Raw genomic sequence first — 26,327 nt, forward strand, 5'->3', positions numbered from 1 at the left:
TTCTTTTTATTTATGAAATCTGAAATGAGAAAAATTTAAACCCCCACCCCTTTTTTTTCACATCCCCATTTCCCTTTTTCCAAAACTGATATCAATTCAAATTTCTAATGGAGTTTGCAACAATAACTACTCTTTTAAATACATCATAAAATATTAAAATGTAAAATAAAGTGCTTGTTATCACTGAATGGTAAAGATTGGTTGGTAGTAAAAGTGAATATACATTGTTTATTGTATAAAACAATAAAAAAAACTTCATCAGCAACATTTTATATTGGCAAATTTCCAATGAAGTTATTTACATAAAGTTATTGGCAAATAAAAATAGAAAATGACATCATAGTCATGTCTGGCAAATGTCCAACATACATTATCTAAAAACATTTTAGATAAGATAAGGAAAAAAAGCTTCATCAGCAACATTTTATATTGGCAAATTTCCAATGAAGTTATTTACATAAAGTTATTGGCAAATAAAAATAGAAAATGACATCATAGTCATGTCTGGCAAATTTCCAACATATATTATCAACTACTATTCTATATAAAGAAAGATAACTCCAATTGAAAATTAATTGCTATTGCACAATATTGTGCAATTAGATATTTCTTGCTATTGTGCAATACTGTGCAATTGAAAAATTCTTGCTATTGCACAATACTTGATATGGAATCCTGATTTGGACCAACTTGAAAACTGGGCCCATAATCAAAAATCAAAGTACATATTTAGATAAAGCATATCAAATAAGCCCAAGAATTTAATTTTTGTTAAAATCAAACTTAGTTTAATTTTGGACCCTTTGGACCTTAATATAGACCAATTTGAAAACTGGACCAAAAATTAAGAATCTACATACACAGTTAGATTTGGCATATCAAAGAACCCATTTATTCAATTTTTTATGAAATCAAACAAAGTTTAATTTTGGACCCCCATTTGGACCAACTTGAAAACTAGGCCAATAATTAAAAATCTAAGTACATTTTTAAATTCAGCATATCAAAGAACCCCAAGGATTCAATTTTTGTTAAAATCAAACTAAGTTTAATTTTGGACCCTTTGGACCTTAATGTAGACCAATTTGAAAACAGGACCAAAAATTAAGAATCTACATACATTATTATTAGTTAGATTCGGCATATCAAAGAACCCCAATTATTCAATTTTTGATGAAATCACACAAAGTTCAATTTTGGACCCTTTGGGCCCCTTATTCCTAAACTGTTAGGACCAAAACTCCCAAAATCAAACCCAACCTTCCTTTTATGGTCATAAACCTTGTGTTTAAATTTCATAGATTTCTATTTACTTATACTAAAGTTATGGTGCAAAAACCAAAAATAATGCTTATTTGGGCCCCTTTTTGGCCCTTAATTCATAAACTGTTGTGACCTCAACTCCAAAAATCAATCCCAACCTTCCTTTTGTGGTCATAAACCTTGTGTTAAAATTTCATTGATTTCTATTTACTTATACTAAAGTTATTGTGCGAAAACCAAGAATAATGCTTATTTGGGCCCTTTTTTGGCCCTTAATTCCTAAACTGTTGGAACCAAAACTCCCAAAATCAATCCCAACCTCTCTTTTGTGGTCATAAACCTTGTGTCAAAATTTCATAGATTTCTATTCACTTAAACTAAAGTTATAGTGCGAAAACCAAGAAAATGCTTATTTGGGCCCTTTTTGGCCCCTAATTCCTAAAATGTTGGGACCAAAACTCCCAAAATCAATCCCAACCTTCCTTTTGTGGTCATAAACCTTGTGTTAAAATTTCATTGATTTCTATTCACTTTTACTAAAATTAGAGTGCGAAAACTAAAAGTATTCGGACGACGACGACGCCAACGTGATAGCAATATACGACCAAAAAATTAAAATTTTTGCGGTCGTATAAAAAGTAACCAGTAGAAGGGATTATAAAGTGAACAACATTCATGGCAATGTGGATACTGTGTTTTGTACGGAAGAAAAATCCAAAATAATATAAACAAAACACTTATTTTGTAAATGAATGTTTCTTCTTCTTAAAAAATATGTTTAACTACAATTCAAATGTACATACACATGATAAACTCAATATCTGGTCTATAAACATGATAAATTTGTACTGCTGCACAAAAATAAGAATATCAAAGATGGACTTCATCAAAACATTGATACAAAATGAAACTATAATTAAGCATAATTACTAATTTTCAACTAAAATACTGAATCTGGTAGCTGTACATTTCTGAAGACTTTAAATAGCACCAGATTAAAAGTAGTATACATGTATACAGTAACACATGATACATCTACTTGTGAAGCATTTTCATACTTTTGAAAGAGATTGTTACTTTTCTATTGCCCACTTGTGTCTAACTTTTTTTTTAAACTTTAAACATGTTAAAACAACTATTCACTTCGAATTCAGGTATAATGTTCATTGGTTATAAGTTTTTTATCTGATATTTACGAAACAAGTAAATGTAAGTTTTTTTAGCACTTGAATGTTCCCCATAAATAAATTTTTCAATGTCACAATTTGCACAGCTAAAAGCAAAACAAGGGAATCTATTTTTGTAGACTTAACATAAACATAACAACAAAAGGATGAGCCATTTTAGGACACAAATATAATTTACACTTTTAGCAATAGGTTTTAATAGATTTTTAATTATTTTTTCATGTTCGACATAAAGTGACAACAATCAGTACCAGTAGTGTTCGAAAGGATCATCAAAAGCTTCATAGTCATCATAGTAATCAACCCAATGGTCCGAGAGGTAGTCATCGTCATTTGAGTAATCAGTACACTCATCCTCATCGGGAGGATACTCGACATTGTACAAAGCCTGACTACGTCGGGAATGGTACAAACAATGTGGACACTTTATATGGCACCTAACATCAGTCACTGGAAACTTGGCAATACAAATAGCACTTTGCATTAAAGCTTGAGGCATATCTTCTAATTTTGTCCATGATTTTGTTCTATATGTATATTTGTATGCAGTTTCCAAAGGTTTTTTTGTGGATTGGTCTTTCCCACCAAAAAGGAAAAAATTGTTTCCGTCAGAAATGCTCGCGAAATCTGTCCTTGCTGGGTCTTCCGGTGGGAATGGCAGGACTTGATCAGCTATAGGTTTCCATCTTCTGTCATTTAAATTAAACCTCCTAGCATGGAACTTTCCCATTCTACAAACAGTGATGTCATTTCCAATGGAAAACATATGGGTTTCGAATATCGAACCCTTAGAATGATCAAATCTTCTTTGACTTCGCACATCATAAACAATAAATTTGGCATAATGACGACTTTTCTTGACTTTAATGCCATGCTTCCATGCCAATACACATATGTGCGAGTTATTTGTCACATGAACGTTAACCTGAGTTGAAGGATTACTGTGGAACAGCTGACATTTTATTTCGCTTTCATTTCCATCCTCTTTCACTTCTAATAGTGCAGCCTGCTGACTCGAAATAACAGCATACAATTTGTTGTTACATGCTACAATTTTCTGAAGTGAGGCATTCAGATAGGCCTCCGGTACATTAATTTTGAAACTTGTCCAACTCTTGTCACTGATTCTGAACTTGTAAATGTAAAACATTGTGCTATCATGTGTATGCTCTGTATCGAACACGTATAAATGTCCTGAATTATCGTAGGTCAACAATGGCCTTCTCATCTGATGAGGTAGGGGAGCTATTTCTGTCCATCTTTGGTCCTGAATCACATATCCATAGATATTACTGACCGCTATGGAATTGATGATCGATGAAAAATGATGAAAAAAGTTATTAACATACACACTGTGACTACAACCACCTGCTACGAGTATAACATCGCGCTGTCCAGTTTCTTGGTATGTCAAGTCTTTCGACAATTTAGCTCGGAGAATGTGAGCTTTACAGTCTTCTTGTCTGCTTACTAAATTGTTTTTCTCCAGAATTGTTTCTATCACTTGTTTAGACATTTGTATCAGATCTAACGCACAAAATAATTCACTGAAACAGTGAAGTCTATTTGCCTCATCATGTTTTACCCATCTGATTATAAAATTAAAGAATTCTTCCTGGGGAATGTATGATAAGGTCTGATCCATAATAAATGCCAGAATGGAATCATGGGTAAGTGTTAAAATGTCATCTTTCTTCATGACCTCAGGTAAATGTCCCCTGAGAAAGTCATAAGTTTTGTTGTAAATGTCAAGGTCATACTGACTACACAGCAGACATATTTGAACACAATTGTCAACAGTGACCTCCACACTGAAGAGGTAATCACGACATGCTTGTTTCAAGTCACTTATCTGGAAGTATTCTGCCACTTCTAGTAAATCCCTCACATTTTCATATGAAATTTCTACAGTTCCAACATAAAGAAAAGCTATAGCTGACCTAATAGCTGCTAATTTCCCTATATGCAGTATCACTTTACCTACAATGAAATAACAAGATTGATTACCAACAAATTGGTGTAACTATTTTAAACCACTTTCTGCATCCTTCATGGCTGATTCATGATAGACACTTTACATGCAAAAATTATGCATATATGTGGAGAAAATAAGAGAATCATCAACCTTTGACCAAGATTCTGGCAAACCTTGTGAATTAAGATTTGGCTCAAACACAACTTAGCAAGAGCTGGGTTCAAACAAAACCTTAGAGTTGACAGACTGAAATATGCTATAGATGCCATGTGTGGAGCAGGATCTGACTACCCCTCATGAAGCACCTACAATGACTACTGTTTTTGGTGGATTTTGTGTTGCTTTCATTTTCCATGTAGTGTTTTGTAGGTTGTTTTTTATTTCATTTATTTTATTTTTTCCATGGTTTTGTCTTAGTCAATTCAAAAAATGAATTTAAGTTATCAATATGTTATCTTCTGTCTATTGTCTTTTATAATACTCTGTGTCAGAGGTCCTAATTTACCATGTTCAAGATTGTCATAAAACATTAACATGTTTTAGATGTCAAGATATATTCATGAATAATAAATCAACAAAAGTCAGCTTCCCTTTCCATGTTTACATATTCAAATTGTTAAAATAACACCTTATAAATTGGGTTTTTATAGATTCCAGAGAGACATTCATCATATCATAAGGGAGCTACCATTTGATTTTTATGGGGGGGCTAGGAGGAAAAATTTTGTCCTGCATTTTTTTTTTAGTTGTAATCTCTGTCCTGCCTTTTTATTTTTCACTCTATTCGGTCCTGCTTTTTTTTTTTTAGTTTATCCTGACTTTTTTTACATAAATTGTCATCCTGACTTTTTTTTTTTGCAAGTGTCTCATCCTGCCTTTTTTTTTTACTCAAAACTCCTGTCCTGCCTATTTTTTTCAAATTTCATCCTAGCCCCCCCATAAAAATCAAATGGTAGCTCCATAAACATATTTCAACTTTGTAACAGCTCTGCTAAAACCATAACCTTGTTTGTTTTGTGCATCTAAAGTGTGTTAAATTATATCTTCAAATAACAGATTTCAAGCATGTACAAGAAGTCATGTTTAACTTGTTGAGAATTTATTTAATTTGTTTGTCAACACAATTTCAAATTTGTTAGCAGAGTTCAATTTTGTGACAACTCTGCTGAAAAAACTGTAAATTTGATTTTTTTTGTGCAGTTAAAAGGATGTTAGTCGATTTCTTTAAACATACAGGAATTTATGTTTTTGCTTATTCCTGTTTAAACTGTTTGTATATAGACAATTTCCTTACCTGATACTTTTTCATCCATCCCACTATCATATAAGGACTGAAAGTAAGGACATGATACCAGTACATTCCAGTGAGCCTTTACTTCCTTAAAATAAAATCATTAATAATTAAAAATCCAAATATGTAAACATCACCTACTTGAAAACATTCACAAGCATTTTCTCTTAAAATTAATTTGATAAAAGACTTAAATGGCTAGTTCAAGTAATTATGGTATGAATAAGAAAGGCTTTTGTAACGATATATATTTAAATGTTTATGATGCGCCCGATAGATAAGCACTGATGATGTGTACACTTTAGATGATGTCACTGTTTACAATTATACTTGTGTGCCTAAACTGAGGGAGGGTAGGAGGGGTCCTGATCTCGAAATCCCGGGATTAAAAACATGAAATCCTGAGGTCCTGAATTAAAAAAAAATAAATCCTGACATCCCGAAAAGGTCAATCCTGAAAATCATGAAAACACCCAATCCCGGTGTCCCAATAAAGGTCCTATCCCCCCTCTAAACTAGTGTTTAATTCTTATTGCCCTCATATCGTAGGAATAAAGATACATGGTGTCAGATTTTGGATTCAACCCACGTCCACATTCGTGGACCAGAACTTACTTCAGGGTAATAACATTATTAGGGAGCTACCATTTGATTTTTATGGGGGGGGCTAGGATGAAAAATTTTGTCCTACATTTTTTTTTAAGCTGTAATCTCTGTCCTGCCTTTTTATTTTTCACTCTGTTCGGTCCTGCCTTTTTTTTCTTTAGTTTATCCCGACTTTATTTTACCTAAATTGTCGTCCTGACTTTTTTTTTGCAAGTGTCTCATCCTGCCTTTTTTTTTTACTCAAAACTCCTGTCCTGCCTATTTTTCAAATTTCATCTTAGCCCCCCCCCCCCCCCCCCCCCCCCCCCCCCCCCCCGTAAAAATCAAATGGTAGCTCCCTTACTTGGATGACTTTGTTTCAACTTTTAAATATATTACATGTACTTACAATATCTCCAACCATCAGGGTGACATCACAGAATTCAGTTTGAGATGACATCTGATCATATAAATGTTGTTGCAACTTCAATGCATGGGAACTTTTATTCCCCATATTTCTGGGGTATGCTTGAAAATCCATTTTGCTGGCTGTAGACCTGTTAACAGAAAAAATGAATTTAATCTATCACATAATAAGATTCAGCACTCAGAACCAATTCCTGTAGGTCTACAAACTATCAAATTACACTTCCAAATAACAAGTAACTGAAATTTCACTAAAATTACCATGATTACAATGCAAAAGTTCATTGCATAAATTTCCATAACTCATTTCAACTTTGCATCAGTGATGTAATACTTTTCTTTTACATAATCAATAAACAGTGTCTGATAAAAACACAAAAATAGCATAACGTATGGGCTAATCAGAAAAAAATATTGATATCTTTGATTAGCATGACAAAATTTGTGATTTTAATTGTTTTTTCAACTGTTTCTGATGGAGCACAATATTTGCTTTGAAATATTTGAAATATCAGTGGATTTTTTTTTATATTTAATATCAACCTAAATCTCAATGTCATATGTCAATGTATCTCCAGTGTTGAGTTGGCGCAGTTTCATACTGAAATTATTCAAATGGAATGATTTTCGAAAGTTATGTAGGAGATGTGCATCAGAATGGATTTGACTTCTGTCTAATTTTATCATTCAAACAATAACAGCCGATTTCATTGTATTAACAATTACCAGTTAGTCACGTTTCAGAACACATCACATGCTTTTGTAACATAAAATATTATCCTCCATGAAATATTGTCTTAAGACACCATTTCATAATGAAATATTGTCAAGGACACTATTTCATTATGAAATATTGTGCTTGTCCATGAAATTTTGTCACCGCCTTAAAGACAATATTTCACTATGAAATACTGTCAATGACAACAGAGACATATATACACATACATGTCTCTGATGACAATATATCATTATGAAAACGTGTCTGCTAACAATATTTTATATTAAATTTTGTCAACAGCATAATATTAATTTTCCCTATAGAATACTGTCCATAATAAAAATTCTTGTTCAAATTAATACAAGTTATATTACACAAACATGCAGCATGCAGATTTTTGAATAATAATAACAAAATATTTTGTAATTTGGTTATTAATATATATATTTATATAGATACATCACTCTTTATAATTTGTCTTTATGAATCACAAGTCTTTTCATAACTTCATTTGATTTCTTATCAACACTTTTGAAATAAATTTCATTGTTCTGTATACAAAAGTAATTAGACTTTCTTCTAATTACTCTCTTCTGATTTTCTGAAATTCCTTCCAGTGAAACTTTTAGATTGAGAAACTCAAAAAGTATTTTATACTCCTTGCCATCCATGATTACAAAACTAGTTTTCTATTTATCATGTTTATACATGTACCTGTATCTATTTATTATTATTTTCTTTTTTGTTATTGTCAATTGAAGAAAACACTTTAATGATATTTTTAACCATCATGATATATGATGATAACCTCCCCTTCATAAGACAAAATTTCATAACAATCAGTCTATGAAATATTGTCTTAATACAAACAAATGATTACTTCCCTTTAGCAGGACAAAATTTCATACTATTCATCTGTGAATTATTGTAATCAAACAGATCAAATTCCACTATGAAAATTTGTCCGTCTCAAGACATAATTTTATAGATGAGGACATAGTACATAGTCATGATATATTGTCTTGTTGGACAATATTTCATAGGACATTATTTTGCTTTACACTTTCGCCAGCATTATGTCAAGTTATTATGAACTTCAATAATTAATATGCACAGCTAATATTTTTTTTCACACAATGGGAAATGTAGCAGGGTCGTTGAAAATATGAAAATAGCCTCAGGGAAAACCACAGAGGCTCATTTTTTATTTTTGCTAAACATTTTCCTACATTTGTCACAGTAGTCCAGATAATACACCTTATCGCTAATCCCGGCAGACCCGGCCGCTTGAACTTTTGAGGTCAACAACAATCACTTTTTCATTGTGGCTTCAGATATTTTGTTTTATGACGTCAAAATTATACGGGAACCTGTGTGATATCCAGTAATGGCGGACAAATAGCGATATCATGCCGTGTTTTTTTTTTTTTATTATTGTGACTGTTTTTATCCCACATTGATGTTGTCTTGCAAGGCTACTTTATTTTTTTGCTTTGACACCTTCCTGCAACTAAGCAAAAAAAAAATTGAATTGCAAATTAGCTTGACTAGACATTATTATGATTTTGTGGGCTAGGTCAGTAGGTGAAGGCAATAATTTGTAGACCATAAAAATCCTTGGTAAAGGTATATAGGTATGTATTCGTTAACATCTTCACTAGCATGACTAGTGACATAAGTCATTAAGTGAAGAGTGTCTGTGTTTGTTCAATATTTCGAGATCAGAAATAGAACTTTAGAAGAGATCTGTCCAAGGCCATTGACAGGGCTTGATCAACAATTGAAGTGCTTCATTCCGAGTCTATACTTTACGCAATTAAGGGCAGTACAAATAAATAAATAATTTGATAATTACAGTGGTTTAATCACAGTGTGATTTGCGAAATTATTCTTCAGCTCATCGAGCTCTCCCGTCTCACATCTCAACTACATTGGCATAATACAGAATATTTGATTGGTTAAATCTAAAATTTCAGCCAATAGAACGTTGTTTAATATTTTTTCCTCCCAAATTTCTAAAAGACAAACCCTAACCGGAATCATTTCCGTTTAAGAATTACAATATACAGACTAAAGCAGTTCATATTGATCAGGTCTCCATAACTTACATAAGGCTAAGCTATAAATCGAATAGGAATACTCACTTAGAGAGTTAGTTAAACCTTTCAAAGGACATTCTTTTTCATTTCATGAGTTGACAGATATATTCCATTCTTTAAAAAAGAAACCCTATGCCATGGCTAATGCTAAGTATATAATATAATGATTATGACTTTTAAGATTAAATTACCTTTTATTTTTTTAATAATAAATGGAAATATATTTTTGGTTAAAGTCATATGCAACTTGAAATAAAAAAAAGTTAAGGGTTGGGCTTCTGTTGTCAAATCTAGCTGCGCCCCACGAAATATTTTGTATAATTTACTTTATTTTTACCATTAGCCAGCAGAGTAAAGGTTCATGTATGAGGGAAGGAATGCTCTTAACTGTCAGTCGTCAAACAGTAATTTTCGGCTACCTTTAGTGTCAAATTGGTTTAAAATTTTACCTGGATTAGTTAACATGGTTAAAATATCTTTATCCTGATTCATCAGCTGGTCAGTGGTCTCAAATAATTATCTTTACCATTTATTTCGTCAAAATCAGTAGATTTTTTTATCATCTAACAGAAAAAGTACATTTTAGGATTTACAACCCTAATGCATGGGTTGGGGTAAAAATCCATAATATTCATGAATTTAATTCAGTATAGATGTACATTTGTTAAATTTTGAAAAATTCAAAAAAAGTACATGTACAATGTAATATTATCATAATCAATTGTGTGTGTTCTCCATAACCTGATTATTTTCCAATTATTGCATCTCATCTTTTGTGAAAATTCTAAGTACCAGTGATAGTAAAAGAGCACTTTGAATGGCCATGAAGGCAAAGGGTCTTGATAGAGGGTTAAAAGATTATAGAATATACTAGGCCCTAAAAAATTATGAGTCAATAGAAATAACCCCCATATCCAGTATTTATGGTTTGGCCTGGAACCTGTCCGCCAATATCATCAGTGACCAACACAAGTGATTTCTATAAACATGATAAAGAGTATTCCACAAAATGCATTTCAAAAATCTGATGAGAAATAAATACTTTGTTTCAAAACTAGTTCAGAAGAATATTTAGTTTTCCACCTAGTAAGACTAATATATTAGTGTAATAGTTTCAGGACACATTGATTATTTCTAAAAACCCATTCCTGACATAATTACATACATACATTGTATATATATATGCAAAACAAAAATCTATAAATATAAAAAGAACCTTTTTAAAAAATTTCTCCACATCACAATGAATATATCTAAAATTAATGAATTGCTAGAATTATATATAATAAATTCTTGAAGAACTGTCTGATAAGTGAAGACCAACTTTTATATATTTATAGATATATACATACTCATGATATTGTAGATGACTATAAGGGTCTCCAGGACCCCAGTGCCCAAGTCCATGAACTAGCATTTCAGAAATTGATTGTCTTGCATAAAAATTTCGTTGTTCTATAAACCAGAGAAATATAAATGAAACATATCTAAAGTATGAAGTGCAGAATTGAGTTTTTTAAAGTGATATTAAATGTATAAAAGCTAGTAACAGGTAAAACTGTGATAATCCTTATGTTGGTAATCATGTTAATCCATTGATTATGTAATCACTAATTGTTATCATGTATATTCTTTTGTTAATAACAATAAAGAAACAAGTAAGGTGTGAGTTACTAGTGGTCTTAAATTGTCTGGTTCTCTAATTGACAAGAAAAAAATATTTTGAGGTCATAGGCTTCAAAGTCAAGGTCATAAAATAAGTAATTATACTTTATTCAAGTTTTTTAGGGAGAGTGCAGAACTTAATATATTTATCAAAGGGAATTATTTAACCAACGTTGAAATACATGTATGTCTTATTTTTAATTATAATCTGTAAAACTTATTTAGAGGTCATAGGCTTCAAGTCAAGGTCTTAAAAAATAGGTAATTTCGGAGACATATATACATGTTCCAGACCGTATGAGTATTTGGACCGTACGCGTACGGTCTGGACCGTATGCGTACTTTTTCAAAATACTCATACGGTCGGACCGTACGCGTACGGTCTGACTAATATTAAAAAGTTGGTCAAGTTTATTAGTTACAAATGCATATAGCAGATCAACATAACTTAATTATCAAATTAATCTAAAAAAGTTCAATTGTAATTGAAACAAAAACTTTATATTTTAACTTTTTTTAAATTCACGCTAATTAAATCTGTTAGTCTCTTGTATTAAGCATGTCGATCAGTAATACATTAATTGAATTGTGATCACTGAAATTGAAGATATCGTAAGTAAACATAATGTGGGAGGTCAATTGTTTTAGAATATTTAGCAACTTTACCAAAAAAATGCAAATGCAAAGGAACATGCATGAACTGCATACATGAAAATGTAAAAAATATTACGTTACTTGAATTGTGTCACCTTGGGCGAGAGTACCAAAATGGGATTCAGATATAAAATTAAACAAATACTTAATTTCAATTGTTTGTTTGTTCATTTTATCTATCTAATTGTAATAAATTATCAATAACAATTTGTAAAACTAAAAATAAAGATTGTGATAAATGCTTGTTTCAATTTAACCCATATGATTAAATAACATGTATGGTCAGCACGTACTGGACCGTACGCGTATACTCATACGGTCCGACCGTACGCGTATGGTCGGACCGTACGCGTACGGTCCAAATACTCATATGGTCTGGAACATACATATATGTGTATATATGTCTCTGGTAATTTCTTTCTACAGTTTATAAGAAGCAGTGCAGAACTTAATATAATTATGAAAGGAAACTATTTACCTAAAATTAAAATATCTCTTATTTTTAATTATAATCCATAATACTTATTTTAAGGTCATAGTCAACAAAGTCAATAAAATAGGTAAATATCTTTAAAATTTCTTTTATTTTTTTAGGAAAAGTCAAGTGCAGAACTTAATATATTTATCAAAGGAAATTATTTAACTAAAATTCAAAAAATTGTTATTATTAAATAGAATCTGTAATACTTTAACCTTTTCTTTATTAGATCTGCACTCAGTACCAAAAATAGGTGCACTATCCTGATGTAGATTAAGATGAAAGGTCAAGGCTTAACGGGATGAACTTTGGATCAAGAACATGGAAGAAGTGAGCAATTGCTATGATTATGATATAAGTTCCAGCTGCTCAAAGAAACAGTTCACTGGAGAACCAACTTTAATGAAACAACCTGAAGCAGTTTTAGATGATGTTTATTATCGTTCACTTGAGTTAGGTCAGTATGAATAAATTCTCATTTGACAATTATTTGTTCTTTCATGGATAATATCCTTGGAAAGAATTTCAATTTTGTTTTGATTTTCTGTTGTATATACATGTATATATTCCAGAAAAATAACTTTTTATTTAAAAAAAAAAAAAAAAACCATCTGATTTAAAAGTGCAACACAAATATATATGTAAAAACAGTTGTATTTGACACCAAGAAACTTTATTAATTTTGCAGTTGACATATTTGTGTGTAGAATAAAAGACAAAAAGAAGACCTCAGAAATAGTGAAGTAAGTTGCACTTAACCAAAAATTAAGTAGAACATTAGGATTAAAGATATTATTTCAGGTGAAAAGTGTCAGTTTTGTTGAATGATGGAAGACATCACATATATCTGTTGCCATGGAGAAAATGTACATCATTTGACCTTTGAAATTTATTAATGACCTAACAAATAGCCAATGGAAATGTCACAATATCATTTCATGATGATGGATAAGCCAATTAAATTGAAATATTTTTCATATCACTGTTTCATTTAACAGCTCAGAAAGTGTTACTAGAAGTATATCTTCATTGGAGAAATAGTTAACAGACCACCTCCTTATAAGAAATGTTACTCAATAATTTTAAATATACAAAAAGAGAGGAGATAGATACCAGGGAGACATTAAAACTCAGAAGTTGAAAATAAACTTATAACGCCATAGCTAAAAAAGAAAAGGACCAACAGACAAACCTAAAGTACTCTAAACACAACATAGAAAACTAAAACAACATCTACCCAAAATAAGTCTGGGAGTAATCTATGCTTATGCGAAGGGTAAGCAGATACTGCTCCACATGTGGCACCCATCATGTACTTGCATCTCAAAAACACTTTACTTTTTGTGGTGTGGAAGGTAGGACAGACCATGTCAATCAGCTGATGTCAACGATCCAAAAGTAGAAAATTTCTGTGAAGTTTTGAAAAAAAATGCTTTTAATTATGGGATTTAGATTTTATTTTGATGAATATAAAACTCCACCACATATTTTGCTTCAACAAAGTCAGGATATCTATATGTTGTATGTTAGTGTTTATGATGTGTTTTCTTTCAGTGATGAGATAGCACATATAGTTTCCTATATTTTAGAAAATTACTATCATATAGCCATTTGTTATAACCCATTTTGGGGGTGTTATGTTTTTCGGTCTGTGCTTCTATTTGTTTGTCCGTTGATTGCTTGTGTTCTTCTGTCTGTATCTTTAAAGGTTTAAGTTTTTGGTTAAAGTTTTTGGTCAAGGAAGTTTTAGGATGAAGTTTAAATCCAATCAACTTGAAAATCTTTCTAATTTTAATGCAAAATTTGAGTTTTGATCCAAGTTTCTCACTTCACTGAACATAGAAAATGAAAGTGCAAATGGGGTATCCATTTACCTACTATAGACACATTCTTGGTTAGTTTTATCTTTCTGTTTTTCTATTTGTAGATTTTTTTTGTGGTGGTAAAATTATGTATTCTTTTAAAAAATATATATATTTATTTTATTTTCAGAAACATTTGTAAACATTTACCTTTGGACAAGTTATCTCACCTGAAAAGAGTCAGATCAAATGCAAATCAAGGTACCCTATTGTTTTATTGATAATATTGTTATATATATTTATTTATTCATAGATGGAAAAACGCAGAAACTGGATATTAACGAGACAGAAAATTCCCAGAACTAAAAGAAATAGTATATATGTAAGACTCAGATCGACGTCCGGTCTCTAATCGACGTCCGTTCCTCAAATCGACGTCCAAATGTGACGTCACAATAAAAAAAAATTCCAAATCGACGGCTAATTTTATGCCTGTCTAATCGACGTCCATTTTTTGGGAATTTTCTAATCGACGTCCGATTTTGAGCTTCTATAATCAACGTCCGTTTTGGACACAGAATACAAAACTAAACTGAACCGAAAGCAGCTGAAACATTTAGACCTTTAAACATATCATAGTATGTGAGAGTGAGACAAATAAGATCTAGCAGAAAAACTAAGTCAAGTTATAAGTAAAATACGGAATAAATAAGAAATGTGTGGGTTTTTTTAAAAATTATTATACTAGACTAAGTATGTAAACAGGTTGTGATTTCAATTTTCAAAGATTGGTATGATTTTCAAAGGGACAACTATACACCAGAGTTGAAAAAATGGATGTGAGCAATTATAAACCATACGGCTTTCGAAATGATAAAAACCCATACCGCAAAGGCTATAATTAAAGGCCACGACATAAATAATGTAAACAATTCAAATAAGAAAATTAACGGTCTTATTTATTAAAAACAATTCCGAAAAACAAATATGACAGACATAAACCAGGGAAACCAATGTACTGCAGGCCCATACAGAATTTGTCAGGGGTTACACATGTGTGTGAGCACTTAACCTAGAACAGTGATGTAAAAGCATAACATAAAACATAATGCCAATTATCTTGTGTTTACGTTTCACTCCAGGTGTAAAACTCAGAAATTTGTTAAAATAAAAACCCGAATTATAATACTCTCAAAACACTTGGCTGTGCTTCTTTATTTTGTCTATTGATGAAGACTGAATAAAGCTCCTACGTGTCGTTTGGTTTTCTTAGTCGTTGGGTTGTATTACTAATTGCCTAATTATTATGAATAGGAATGACACACGCTCCTTCATATGGATCAATTGGATTAACTTTATATCAAGAAAAACTTTAATATGCATATGTTTTATAAATGTTATCCAATATTTCATGTTATACGCAATGTTTTATATGTTTATTGGAATGTATAATGTTATACAAGTGGTGAGACTTTAATAAAATATTGAATCTGAATCTGCATGATACCTATTTCGGATTGAAAAATAAATTATGTACATGTATAAGTGTAAACAATTGATATAAAAAAGAAGATGTGGTATGACTGCCAATGAGACAACTCTCTACAACTATAGGTCACCATACGGCCTTCAACAATGCGCAAAGCCCATACCTCATAGTCAGCTATAACGGGCCCGAATTGACAGTGTAAAACAATTCAAACGAATAAACTAAAAGCCTTATCTGTGACCAATAATTTATTATTTATTGATATTGGACATTGATTTAAGACGACAACAATCAATCGGGTGTAGTTTTGGCAAGTAGTGCCGTCACATTGGACGTAGATTAGAGTATCAAAATATTGGACATCGATTAGAGTATCAAAATATTGGACGTCGATTTGAGAATGTGACGTCAGATTTGGACGTCGATTTGTGAAACGGACGTCGATTTGAGGAACGGACGTCGATTAGAGGCCGGACGTAGATCTGAGTCTAACATATATATTTAAAGTCATATGAAACGAGTGAGTGGTGAAAAAAAATGTTTATCCACTTCTTGAACCTATGCATGTATATATCATAAACTTAGTCCTCTGTGAACGATTTTCTCATTTTTTAAGCAAATATAACGTATAATCGTCAATTTTTTTTCTCTTTGTCTGTTATGATTTAACAAATATGGCTGCTCATTAAATGCCGTGTTTTGAAGCCCAAGTATATGTACATAAGTTGTATAATGAAAACTATCCATTTAGTTATAAAAAACATATGCTTATTTTTTTTTAATCTGAGGTTTCTTATGACTTTAAAAAAGAAGATGATTGTCAATGAGACAACTCTCCACAAGAGACCAAATAACACAGAAATTAACAGCTATAGGTCACTGTACAGTCCTCAGCAATAAGCAAAGGCCTGTATATACTGCATAGTCAACATTAAAGGTCCTGAAATATTGTTTATTTGTTTCATATTGATTGATTGATATTTTGGTGTTTAACACCACTTTTAAACCTTTAGGCTATTTTGTGGTGACAAGTTTTATTGCTGGTTGAAGCCAGAGTGCCTGGAGAAAGCCTCTGACCTTTGATAAGAAAACTGACAATCCTAGTTAATTGAGATTTGAGTCCAGTGCACCAGCACAAACGGGATTCAAACTCACAGCCTCAGTGTTGACTGGCTAGTGATTACAGTAGTAACTACATTGACCTATAGGCCACTGAGGCCCCCTATTTGTTTTGTATAATTCATTTCTTTATTGCCGTAATCAAATTTAGAAAAAAAATCTTGCTCATATAGTCTTATGAAATATTCAGTCCTGTATGTGAAATTTATTGAATTTACATTGAAACAGAAAAGACAAATGCTAAATATTCAAAACAATTTTGAACAGATTGGTTATGCAATTTGCGAAAAACTGTTGATTATGTTGTTTAAATATATTTCAGCCAATGAATTGCAGATAATTGTTGCTGAGAATTATGAAGAAGATTTCTTGAATAATACCTGGTCTGATTTGTGTGAAAAGAATCCAGTCTATTGTCATGTTAGTAAACCATATTTGGTAAAAGTACCTAAATTACCTCCCTTGACCAGACAACAGTATAACAATGCAGTACAATATTGGCCATGTAGTTTCCATGAAGATAAAAGGTATAACATTTCCATTGAATAAAATTATGGTGACTTTTTAAACGAGGCGATCCGTTTTGGAAATTGGCGGCCATATTGCATTTATTATATTTGATATTAACACTGTTTTTCTGTAATGGCCGTTTTTTCTGTAACTGGTGGCCCTGTTTTTCTGTAATGGCCCTGTTTTTTCTGTAACTGATGGCCCTGTTTTTCTGTAATGGCCCTGTTTTTTTGTAACTGATGGCCCTGTTTTTCTGTAATGGCCCTGTTATTCTGTAATGGCCCTGTATTGATGCCCAATTTGTCTGTACTAAGCCCAATTAGGGTTTATAATAAACAGTCATTGTTGGCAATAATGTACTTAGTTGGTTAATAAATAAGAATATTATAATGGAATTGTTTTTAAGTTGACCTCACCTAAGAAACTTCCTTAAAAGTCCTTGGATTTGTCAGTTTTTAAATTTTTGTCAAAACTGAATTTTGAAACCAATTAAATGATTGAAGTCTTTTAACATTTTAACATTTAATCCATAAACCAACAATTTTCCCAACAAATAAAAAAAACAAGCTTTTCATTTACACAAACACTCTGCTAAAAAAGTTCAAAAATCGTAAATCAAAATAACAATCCATGATTGAAAGAGAAAAAAAAACAGACGAAAAAGGACAAAATACATGTACAAGAATTAATACTAACCTTTCCATGATATTGTGAAATTCATATTTTCCTTGATTTTGAGCTTAATCAAAAATTTTAATTTGTAATTAAAATGATATTTCCATGAAGAATCTGTCAATCATGAAGAACCATAATAGAATATTCATTTTAAGATAGATTAATCTTTTTTTTACAGGATAACCAGACTTTTGAACAGAAGTTTTTTCAGTACTGAAGAAGTGAATCTTATACACAAGAATATGGAAGAAGCTATTTCTGTTGCCAAGTCTTCAGTTTACAAGGTTTATTGTTATATGAATATCAATGCAGATTCTAGAGAAGAAACAAACAAAAAAATTTTTTAACATCACTCCAGATTTACCTTTTAAGCATCGTCAATAATTTATCACAATGACATTTTTGTCCTTTGAATACTAAGTACATCAGTTTGAGTTTTTGATAAACCATGTTCTTTTTTTAGTTAATTAAACATTTTTCATATTATTATTAGGGATATTCCATTTAAACATATGAGAGAGGGTAGGAAGGGAAGTTTAATTATTGAATGTGGTTCATGGGTCTTTTTTCAGTAAGCACATATTACCATTATGTAAAATTATCTACTAAATAGTTCTAGGTTGTAAGGATATTTGAAAGTCCCTTCCTACCCACCCGCATACATTTTAATGGAATATTCCTAACTGCTTTCCATTTCAAATTTATGAAGATTTAAGCCATGTATACTATTTTATTCAGTTACATATAGGAGCTGTGATAGTAGATCCCAAGTCTGACACAATAATAGCAAAGTCATGTGACCTACGACAAGGAAAACATCCTCTCCAACATGCTGTAATGGTGGCAATAGATCAGGTGGCCATAGTACAAGGTGGTGGAATGTGGCAATTATCAGGTATGTTTTAAAAGTAAGGAATATTTTTAGAAGATTTACAACACACACAAAATTGCTAAAAAAAAATCCTTGAATTCCTCTGGTGGAAAAAATTGCACTGATAATATTTGAATCAGGATTGCAAAACTTATTTATGGTGATAATGATTTATTGGATAATATATTAAAATTGAAATTATTTTAATGACACAAATGTGCAATTCAAAAAGAATTGACCATGCTACCAAGTGTTAACATAAATGGGAGATAATCAGTTCATTGTTCCCTGAATTCCTGTGGTGGAAAAGGTTGCACTGATTATATATACATAGGGATTACCATACTTATTTAAGGTAATAATGATTTATGGAATAAATATTTTGCAATTGAAATGGTTTTAATGACAAAAATGTGCAATTCCCTACCCAGTGTTGAAATAAAGGGGAGATAATTTTTCATTTTTTTTCCCTCAATTCCTGTTGTGGAAAAGGTTGCACTGATTTTGTATGAAAAGGGATTGCCAAACTTACTTTTTGTAATAATGATTTGTGGGATAATATGTTAAAAGTGAAATAATTTTAATGGCACAAAACGGCAATTTCTCAGATATTTTACATGTTGCAAAGTGTTTAAATAAAGGGGAGATAATCGTTTATTTTTTTTCCTTTGAATTACTGTGATGGAAACGGTTGCACTGATTATATATGAAAAATGATGGATCTCTACATTGAGGTAGTACTGATTTATGGAATACTATAGTAAAACTGAAATTATTTTGATGACCAAAAATCTGCCATCCCACCTTCTGTTAAAATAAAGGGGAGATAATCGTTTTATGTTTTCTCTGAAACCTGTGGTGGAAAAAAAGGTTGTACTGATTATGTATAAATTGGGATTGACATACTTATTTATGGAAATAATGATTTTTATATTACAATTGAAATGATTTTAATGACACAAACATGTAGTTCCCAAGGAATTGATCAAGCTCTCTTGTGTTAAATAAAGGGGAGATAATCGTTTCATTTTCCCTTGAATTCCTGTGCTGGAAAAGGTTGCCCTGATTTTATATACATAGGGATTGACATACTTATTTATTGTTATACTGATTTGTGGATTAATGTATTAAAATTGAAATAATTTTAATGACACAAACATGTAGTTCCCAAGGAATTGATCAAGCTTCCTTATTTTAAATAAAGGGGAGATAATCATTTCATTTTCCACTGAATTCCTGTGCTGGATAATGTTGCATTGATTATGTATGAAATGTATATAAATTGGGATTGACATACTTATTTATGGAAATAATGATTTTTGGAATACATACATATATTACAATTAAACTGGCTTTAATCACAAAAATGTGCAGTTCAACAGTAAACAGTAATTTATCATGCTACCCAGTGTTAAAATAAAGGGGAGATAATCGTTTAATTTTTTTCCCCTGATTTCCTGTAGTGGCAAAGGTTGCACTGATTATTTATAAATAGGGATTGTCACAGTTCATTATGGTAAAAAGGATTTAGGAAATAATATATGAAAGCTGAAATGATTTTAATGACACAAATCTGCACTCCCTCAGTAATTGACCAGACTTCCCAGTGTTCAAATAAAGGGGAGATAATCATTCAGCGAGTTTATCAAATAAGTTAATAGTATAACTTTTGTTGTTTTGATTGAGCAATAAATCCATGAAATGTGTACATTATAAATCTTTCCATTGTTATATTCAGGCATGCTCCCATACTATGAATTGCTAACGTAATGGGATAATATTCTAATTTTCCTGAAAAACAAGACACATTGTTTGTTAGTTGGCCATCCATTGTAGTTTATGGTCAAGTCTTTGCATCCCTTTCATGAAGGCTTCTTATAGCTAGATAGGCTTCGGATAGCTAGTTTTGTTTTGTTTTTTGTTTAATATTTTGTTTTCTTTGCAGATAAATTTTCCAACAATTTTCAAAAACAATCCTGTCGCATAGAGAAGGGAGACAAAACAGGCCCCTATTTGTGTACTGGTTATGATTTGTATGTCACTGCTGAACCATGCATTATGTAAGTGTTACAGTATAGATTTGTTGTCTGAACATGATATAGGTACCAGTTGCTTAAAAATGTTTAATCTATGGGTATTTTTTATGCATGTTTAAATGACAAAGAACACTAATTAAAGCTGTATTTATCAAGGCAAATTTTATGTTAATGTCAATTTGTAAGACTTGATGATAGTTAATAAATAAAATCATTGAAAGGCACAATTTGGTATTGCTTCACATCCATTGGGTTAATGCTACTAGTGGTATTGTCTGTCCCTGAATGTTATGTGTATTTATGTACATATTTTCATTGGTCTCAAGTATCAGGTAATCAGAAAATTCAGCATATAACATGCAAAATGGAATAAAAATTGTATATAGACTTTTTATCAGAATTTGCCAAAGCCACAAAATCATGTATCCATGATAATAGAATTTTACCCTCAATCTAAAAAATAAATAAAAATACAGCATAGTATGTACATTTTGACAAATTCAGAATTTAATTTTATGGATTTCACAAAAATTCAGACTGAAACTGCTTCAAATAAAGTAGATCCTTATTATTCCTTAATGGTATAAGCTACTCAATTGTTTGGCTCTGAGCATACCTTAGGAAGACAACTTAAAAACACAACAAAGTCAGTATTGAACTAATACAGTTCGAATCTAAATACACTGTTCTGGGCATTTCTCAGAAAGGTGAATTAAGAAATGTGACATTAAACACAGCAAATATAAAAAAAGAAGATGTGGTTTGATTGCAAATGAGACAACAAGAGACCAAATGACACTGAAATTAACAACTAAAGGTCATGGTACGGCCTTCAATAATGAGCAACGCCCATACTGCATAGTCAGCCCTGAAATGATGTCAGTATTGTACAATAACAATCAAAATCAAAATACAATGAATAATAGTTGACAAAATTATTTTTATTTTAGGTGTGCAATGGCTTTAGTACATTCCCGAATATCAAGGGTTTTCTATGGAAGCCCACATCCAGAGGGTGCTTTAGGATCTAAATATAAACTTCATGTACAGACTGGTATCAATCATCATTATGAAGTATTCTGTGGTGTCCTCCAGGACCACTGCCACAAACTGATGAGTGACATAACTTGACCTACTAAATTAACATATTTACACCCGTATATGGTTAAATGTTGAAATTCCGACAAGTCATCTGCTTATTAGGAATTCTGTCATGTCCACAAGCACAGCTGTGAGAAACTCTTGTCTGACATTGGGTGATAAATATTTCACATTATGGTTGTTTTAGAGTACTTGGATGTGCTTGTTAATATATTTTCAGGATAACCACAAAAACATTAAATTGTTTCCTGTTTTAGCAGCTGTGTAAAGAACAATTTTATTTATGAATAGACATTTAAAGAACAAAGATTTATTTGAATAAATGAAATGGTCACCATGCCTTATAGTCTCAGAAAAAGTTTTGCCTGAACCTGTAGGAGGGTTTAAACAAACACTAAGCTTAGCGTGCAAAGATGTTGTTTTCTCGAACATGTTGCATTTAGAACATAAAGTTAAATACCCGCCAACTGTCACTATTTACGGGGAATTTCCCCCATGGAGGCTCCCTAGAGGAAATTTTGTAAGAGCAATTTTGTCCACTATTTTAAAGAAAACAATTAATTTAACAATGGCTATGAGCTTGTTAGAGCACAAAGAAACCAAAAAATCTCTTTATAGAATATATTTGAAGGTCCCCTTGAAGGTTTTGTAGGACTATAAGAACCATCTTTCACGTAAAACCCCCATGGACATTTTGAAAAGTTGGCAGGTATGAAGTTATGGGTTTTTTTGCTATGGCTGATGGCAAACAAATATTCAAAATCACTGACAAAAGTAATTACTTTTTTTGAAACAATAAAATAGAACTACCAAACATGGTGCATTTAGAACATAACTTTATTGCTTTTTATTTTGCTATGACTAGGATAGCAAACATAAATTCAAAATGTAACACAAAATTTATTACTTTTTTTGAAACATTAAAATAGAACTACCATCATTGTTAACAACAAAGAGGTAAAATTTGGTGACACTTTTAAACATCAGGCCTCTAGATTTTTCGACAAAAGTTGCTACTGCCTGTGGTTTGTTAATTCCACTTGACACATCAAGAACAATTTCACTTTTACATGATTTGTTATCAATTTTTCTTACAGCATTTGAAGAATCGATAATGTAGAATTTGTCAAAGTCTTCTTTTGCTAGACATGATGGCATTTTAGAGTAAACTTTAAAACGTCCAATCTCAACTCCTGAATTTATGTTCAAAGTAATAAAGTCGTTAGTTTTTGACTTGTAAATACAAACGTTATCTACACCAAATTTATGTATGTCCAATTTTCCAGTGTACTCTATAAGTCTACTGCTTTTTGAGTCTATTACATTATACAGCAGAAGACCTCTCCTTTGACAATTAATGATCAAAATATTATTGACACAAGCAATCCCAGTACACTCATCATTGACATCAATGCTTTCTTTTTTTGAAGGTAGATACGGGTTCCAGATGAGCACTTTCTGCTGATCAAACATTGTTACTGCAATTCTTCCATCTTTTGTGAATGTAAGACATCTTGGGCTTCCTTGAAGAGATTCTTCTGACAATGTCGATCCATTTTGATCAATTATAAGAACTCGATTATTTTCACTATCAGTCATTGCAAGGTATCCATTAGAAAGGCATTTGATATCTCTTATAACATTCTGTTTCTGTGCTCTCGGTAGTGGAATGGCAAATTGGCGTACTTGAACAAAAGTGTCATCAAATGATCTTGCTTCAGATTTTCTTTGTGCATGTGCATGAGAGGAGGAGCTGGGGACTGGATTGTAACCCTTGGCCAGCAAAGATTTATTTGTTATCTTTGTTGTTTGCAATAAAGTTGTTGGCACCATTGCTTTATTTTTACCAGCAAGCCTAACTGGACATTTTGCAGATTGAACTGATACCTGTCCAAAGGAACGCACTGTATCCTTCAAACGCAGGGCATTCAAATTAAAATCAACAGCAAGTGTTTTTGTGAAAACATGTCCGTCTAGACTTTGTAGGTATTCTTCATGTTTCGAAACATCTCTATTCATGTCTTCTAGAGACAATACCATCTGTTCATTTGATGCATACTCCACCATTGTTTTTACATCAGATAATTTCTTTTCTAAAACAGACCTTTTGGTTTTATAAGTGTCTATCTCTGAATCTAAAGCTGATGCTTCTTCGGTATATTTCTTGTGTACTTCTGCTTTTAAGTCAGTTGCTAGCTGTTTTAGATATTTTTGGTTTTCTTCAAGAAGGTTCTGGACTTTTGCATCAATAATATCTTTTGCTGCTTTTAGGCTGTCCTTATTTGTCTTTCTATCTTTGTGTAGCTTTTCAAAAACATCAACAAAATCTTCTAATGTTGCCATTAAGTCCGTGACTGCAGCAGACGATTTGATTCCTGTTGCAACATCTTTAAGTTTGTTAACGGTTTTGCATAATGAATGATCTTCTTTCATGCAAGAAAAGCAGATAGCAGTAACATGAATATTACAATAGAATTCACGATCTTTATCGGAATGTTTATGACATTTTCTGCTGATTGCTGATGTCATATTTGGAAGTTTTTCATATTCTAACTTTGATAGCAAAGTATGTGCTTTTGTAACAGCAAGACGTTTGTGATATTTTCCACAATTGTCACAAAACCATTGTTGACACTCACAGCACCATCGCGTTGCTTCAAGGTATGACCCATCTTCAGCACATGGCTCACATTGGGGTACATTACTTGCCATTATGTAACTTGTCACTACAAAACATAAAGGATATCAAATTTAAGATTTCTGTCATTGTGGGACATACGACTCCTACACAGCATATTTATGTTCTAGATCTGAAGTTTCACCATAACAAACAGACATAAATTAGGCCTTTGTTCAACAATGTTGGTTTTCTCTTTTGAATTGTTTAACATTGTCATTTCAGTGCCTTTTGTAGTTGACTATGCGGCATGGACTCTGCTCATTGTTGAAGGCCATACGATGACCTATAGTTCTTAATGTCTGTGTCATTTTGGTCTCTTGTAGAGAATTGTCAATCATACCACCCAACTTCTTTTTATATAAACTTCTGTTTCAAACAAGAAAATTACTCTGAATACTAACAAACGTTTGCAACAGAAAAAGTGTTAATAGCGAGCAGCAGATAGATAATAATGCATAAATGTGTTGCTAAAAATTGTCTTGACATACAAGTGAGAGGTTTAGCTAGCTATAAAACAATGTTTAATCCATCATTTTCTACATAAGAAAATGCCTGTACCAGAGACATATCTGTCTATACCAAGTCAGGAATATGACAACTGTTATCCATTTAATTCCTGTGTTTAAGCTTTTTATTTTGCTATTTCAATTTGTTTCAGGATTGACATCTGTTTTGAATTTTCCTCTGAATATTTTTGTTATTTTATGAAAGCATTTAATTTCAACGTATGATGCGTACGTTGAAATTAAATGCTTTCACAAAATAACAAAAAAATGTACTAGTAGACCGTTTAGAATATTCCCATCTGCACAGGTTTATCTGTACGAGTGTAACTTTTGAGGTATACACAATCATATTTGTTCATTCATTAATTTTGTTAGGATGAACCAAGATGTACTATACAAATCCTTGGATGAACCTTCATTTTATTGATTAAATCATCATTTAAAAAAAAAAATACAAGTGAAAATTTGTTAATGAGTATATATGTCTCTGGTAAAACAAACAACAAAAAATAAACAAAAAGGTAAATAAACAAAATGATAATAAGGGCCTACTATGCAGTACTAGCATATGATCCCCTCACAATAACTACAAATGTGGTAAATGCATACTCTACCCGGTGAAGACCTATCTATTGTTACCTGGATACCTGTAATAATAAATATGACAGCCATGTTGGCAAAATGCTAACGTATAACTCCTTTTCTCATTAAATGTGATGTATACTAAATTTTTTGTTACCGGGCTATTTTATTTCCTTCCAAATAAGCTTTCGTTTCAACTTTGGCATGCATTAGCATATTTACCTTTATAATGTTAAGTATTCTACTTTCCTTTTCTTATGAATTACACATAACATGTATTTCCGCAATAGAATTCGTTGAAGTGGATCGAATTATATAGGACAATCTCCCTTTGACAATTGTGATTCAGCTTTTAAATAACCTTTATATTCAAACCACGTAAATATTTTACCATTGTTTTCTGCTTAAACAAAATAGTTTGTGTACATTTTTTATCGACCTTTTGAGTCTATAATAAACATGATCTGATCTTAAACTAAAATATTGTGTCCCAGTTATAACCATGTCTTATAGTTATGTCTGGGACTATTATTATAGTAAGTATAATAGTCCCGCAGGTTATGTAATAAAAAATGCCAGACGACTATACGTATCAGAGTGTATTTCTATTACGAA

At 31.6% G+C, this 26,327-nt stretch overlaps 3 protein-coding genes across 5 annotated transcripts; 1 reads left to right on the top strand and 2 right to left on the bottom strand.

Annotated features, from left to right (window-relative positions):
- Window positions 1-2,000: 2,000 nt before the first annotated feature.
- On the bottom strand, window positions 2,001-11,038 carry LOC143069104 (uncharacterized). Of its 2 annotated transcripts, none has more exons than XM_076243562.1 (4): window positions 10,897-11,038; window positions 6,711-6,858; window positions 5,720-5,804; window positions 2,001-4,430 (listed from the first exon to the last, which is right to left on the bottom strand). In XM_076243562.1, exons 1-4 carry the CDS (start codon window positions 10,959-10,961, stop codon window positions 2,695-2,697), a joined length of 2,034 nt encoding a protein of 677 aa, XP_076099677.1. In that variant the 5' UTR covers window positions 10,962-11,038; the 3' UTR covers window positions 2,001-2,694. The 2 variants fall into 2 exon arrangements, with proteins under 2 accessions (XP_076099677.1, XP_076099678.1); XM_076243563.1 differs by lacking the exon at window positions 10,897-11,038 and adding an exon at window positions 9,301-9,443.
- LOC143069106 (putative inactive tRNA-specific adenosine deaminase-like protein 3) lies at window positions 9,486-22,283 on the top strand. 2 transcript variants are annotated; one of them, XM_076243566.1, is made up of 9 exons: window positions 9,486-9,538; window positions 12,571-12,798; window positions 13,030-13,084; window positions 14,334-14,404; window positions 17,074-17,278; window positions 18,115-18,220; window positions 18,675-18,831; window positions 20,753-20,867; window positions 21,794-22,283. In XM_076243566.1, exons 2-9 carry the CDS (start codon window positions 12,663-12,665, stop codon window positions 21,972-21,974), a joined length of 1,026 nt encoding a protein of 341 aa, XP_076099681.1. In that variant the 5' UTR covers window positions 9,486-9,538; window positions 12,571-12,662; the 3' UTR covers window positions 21,975-22,283. The 2 variants fall into 2 exon arrangements, with proteins under 2 accessions (XP_076099681.1, XP_076099682.1); XM_076243567.1 differs by lacking the exon at window positions 9,486-9,538 and adding an exon at window positions 10,551-10,630.
- Window positions 22,284-22,759: 476 nt separating this feature from the next.
- LOC143069105 (uncharacterized) lies at window positions 22,760-26,093 on the bottom strand. The gene is made up of 2 exons (XM_076243564.1): window positions 25,935-26,093; window positions 22,760-24,670 (listed from the first exon to the last, which is right to left on the bottom strand). The coding sequence occupies exon 2, from the start codon at window positions 24,654-24,656 to the stop codon at window positions 22,848-22,850; it is 1,809 nt and encodes a 602-aa protein (XP_076099679.1). The 5' UTR covers window positions 24,657-24,670; window positions 25,935-26,093; the 3' UTR covers window positions 22,760-22,847.
- Window positions 26,094-26,327: the final 234 nt, after the last annotated feature.

Source organism: Mytilus galloprovincialis, chromosome 3 (assembly GCF_965363235.1).
Source record: "Mytilus galloprovincialis chromosome 3, xbMytGall1.hap1.1, whole genome shotgun sequence".
Classification (NCBI taxonomy): domain Eukaryota; kingdom Metazoa; phylum Mollusca; class Bivalvia; order Mytilida; family Mytilidae; genus Mytilus; species Mytilus galloprovincialis.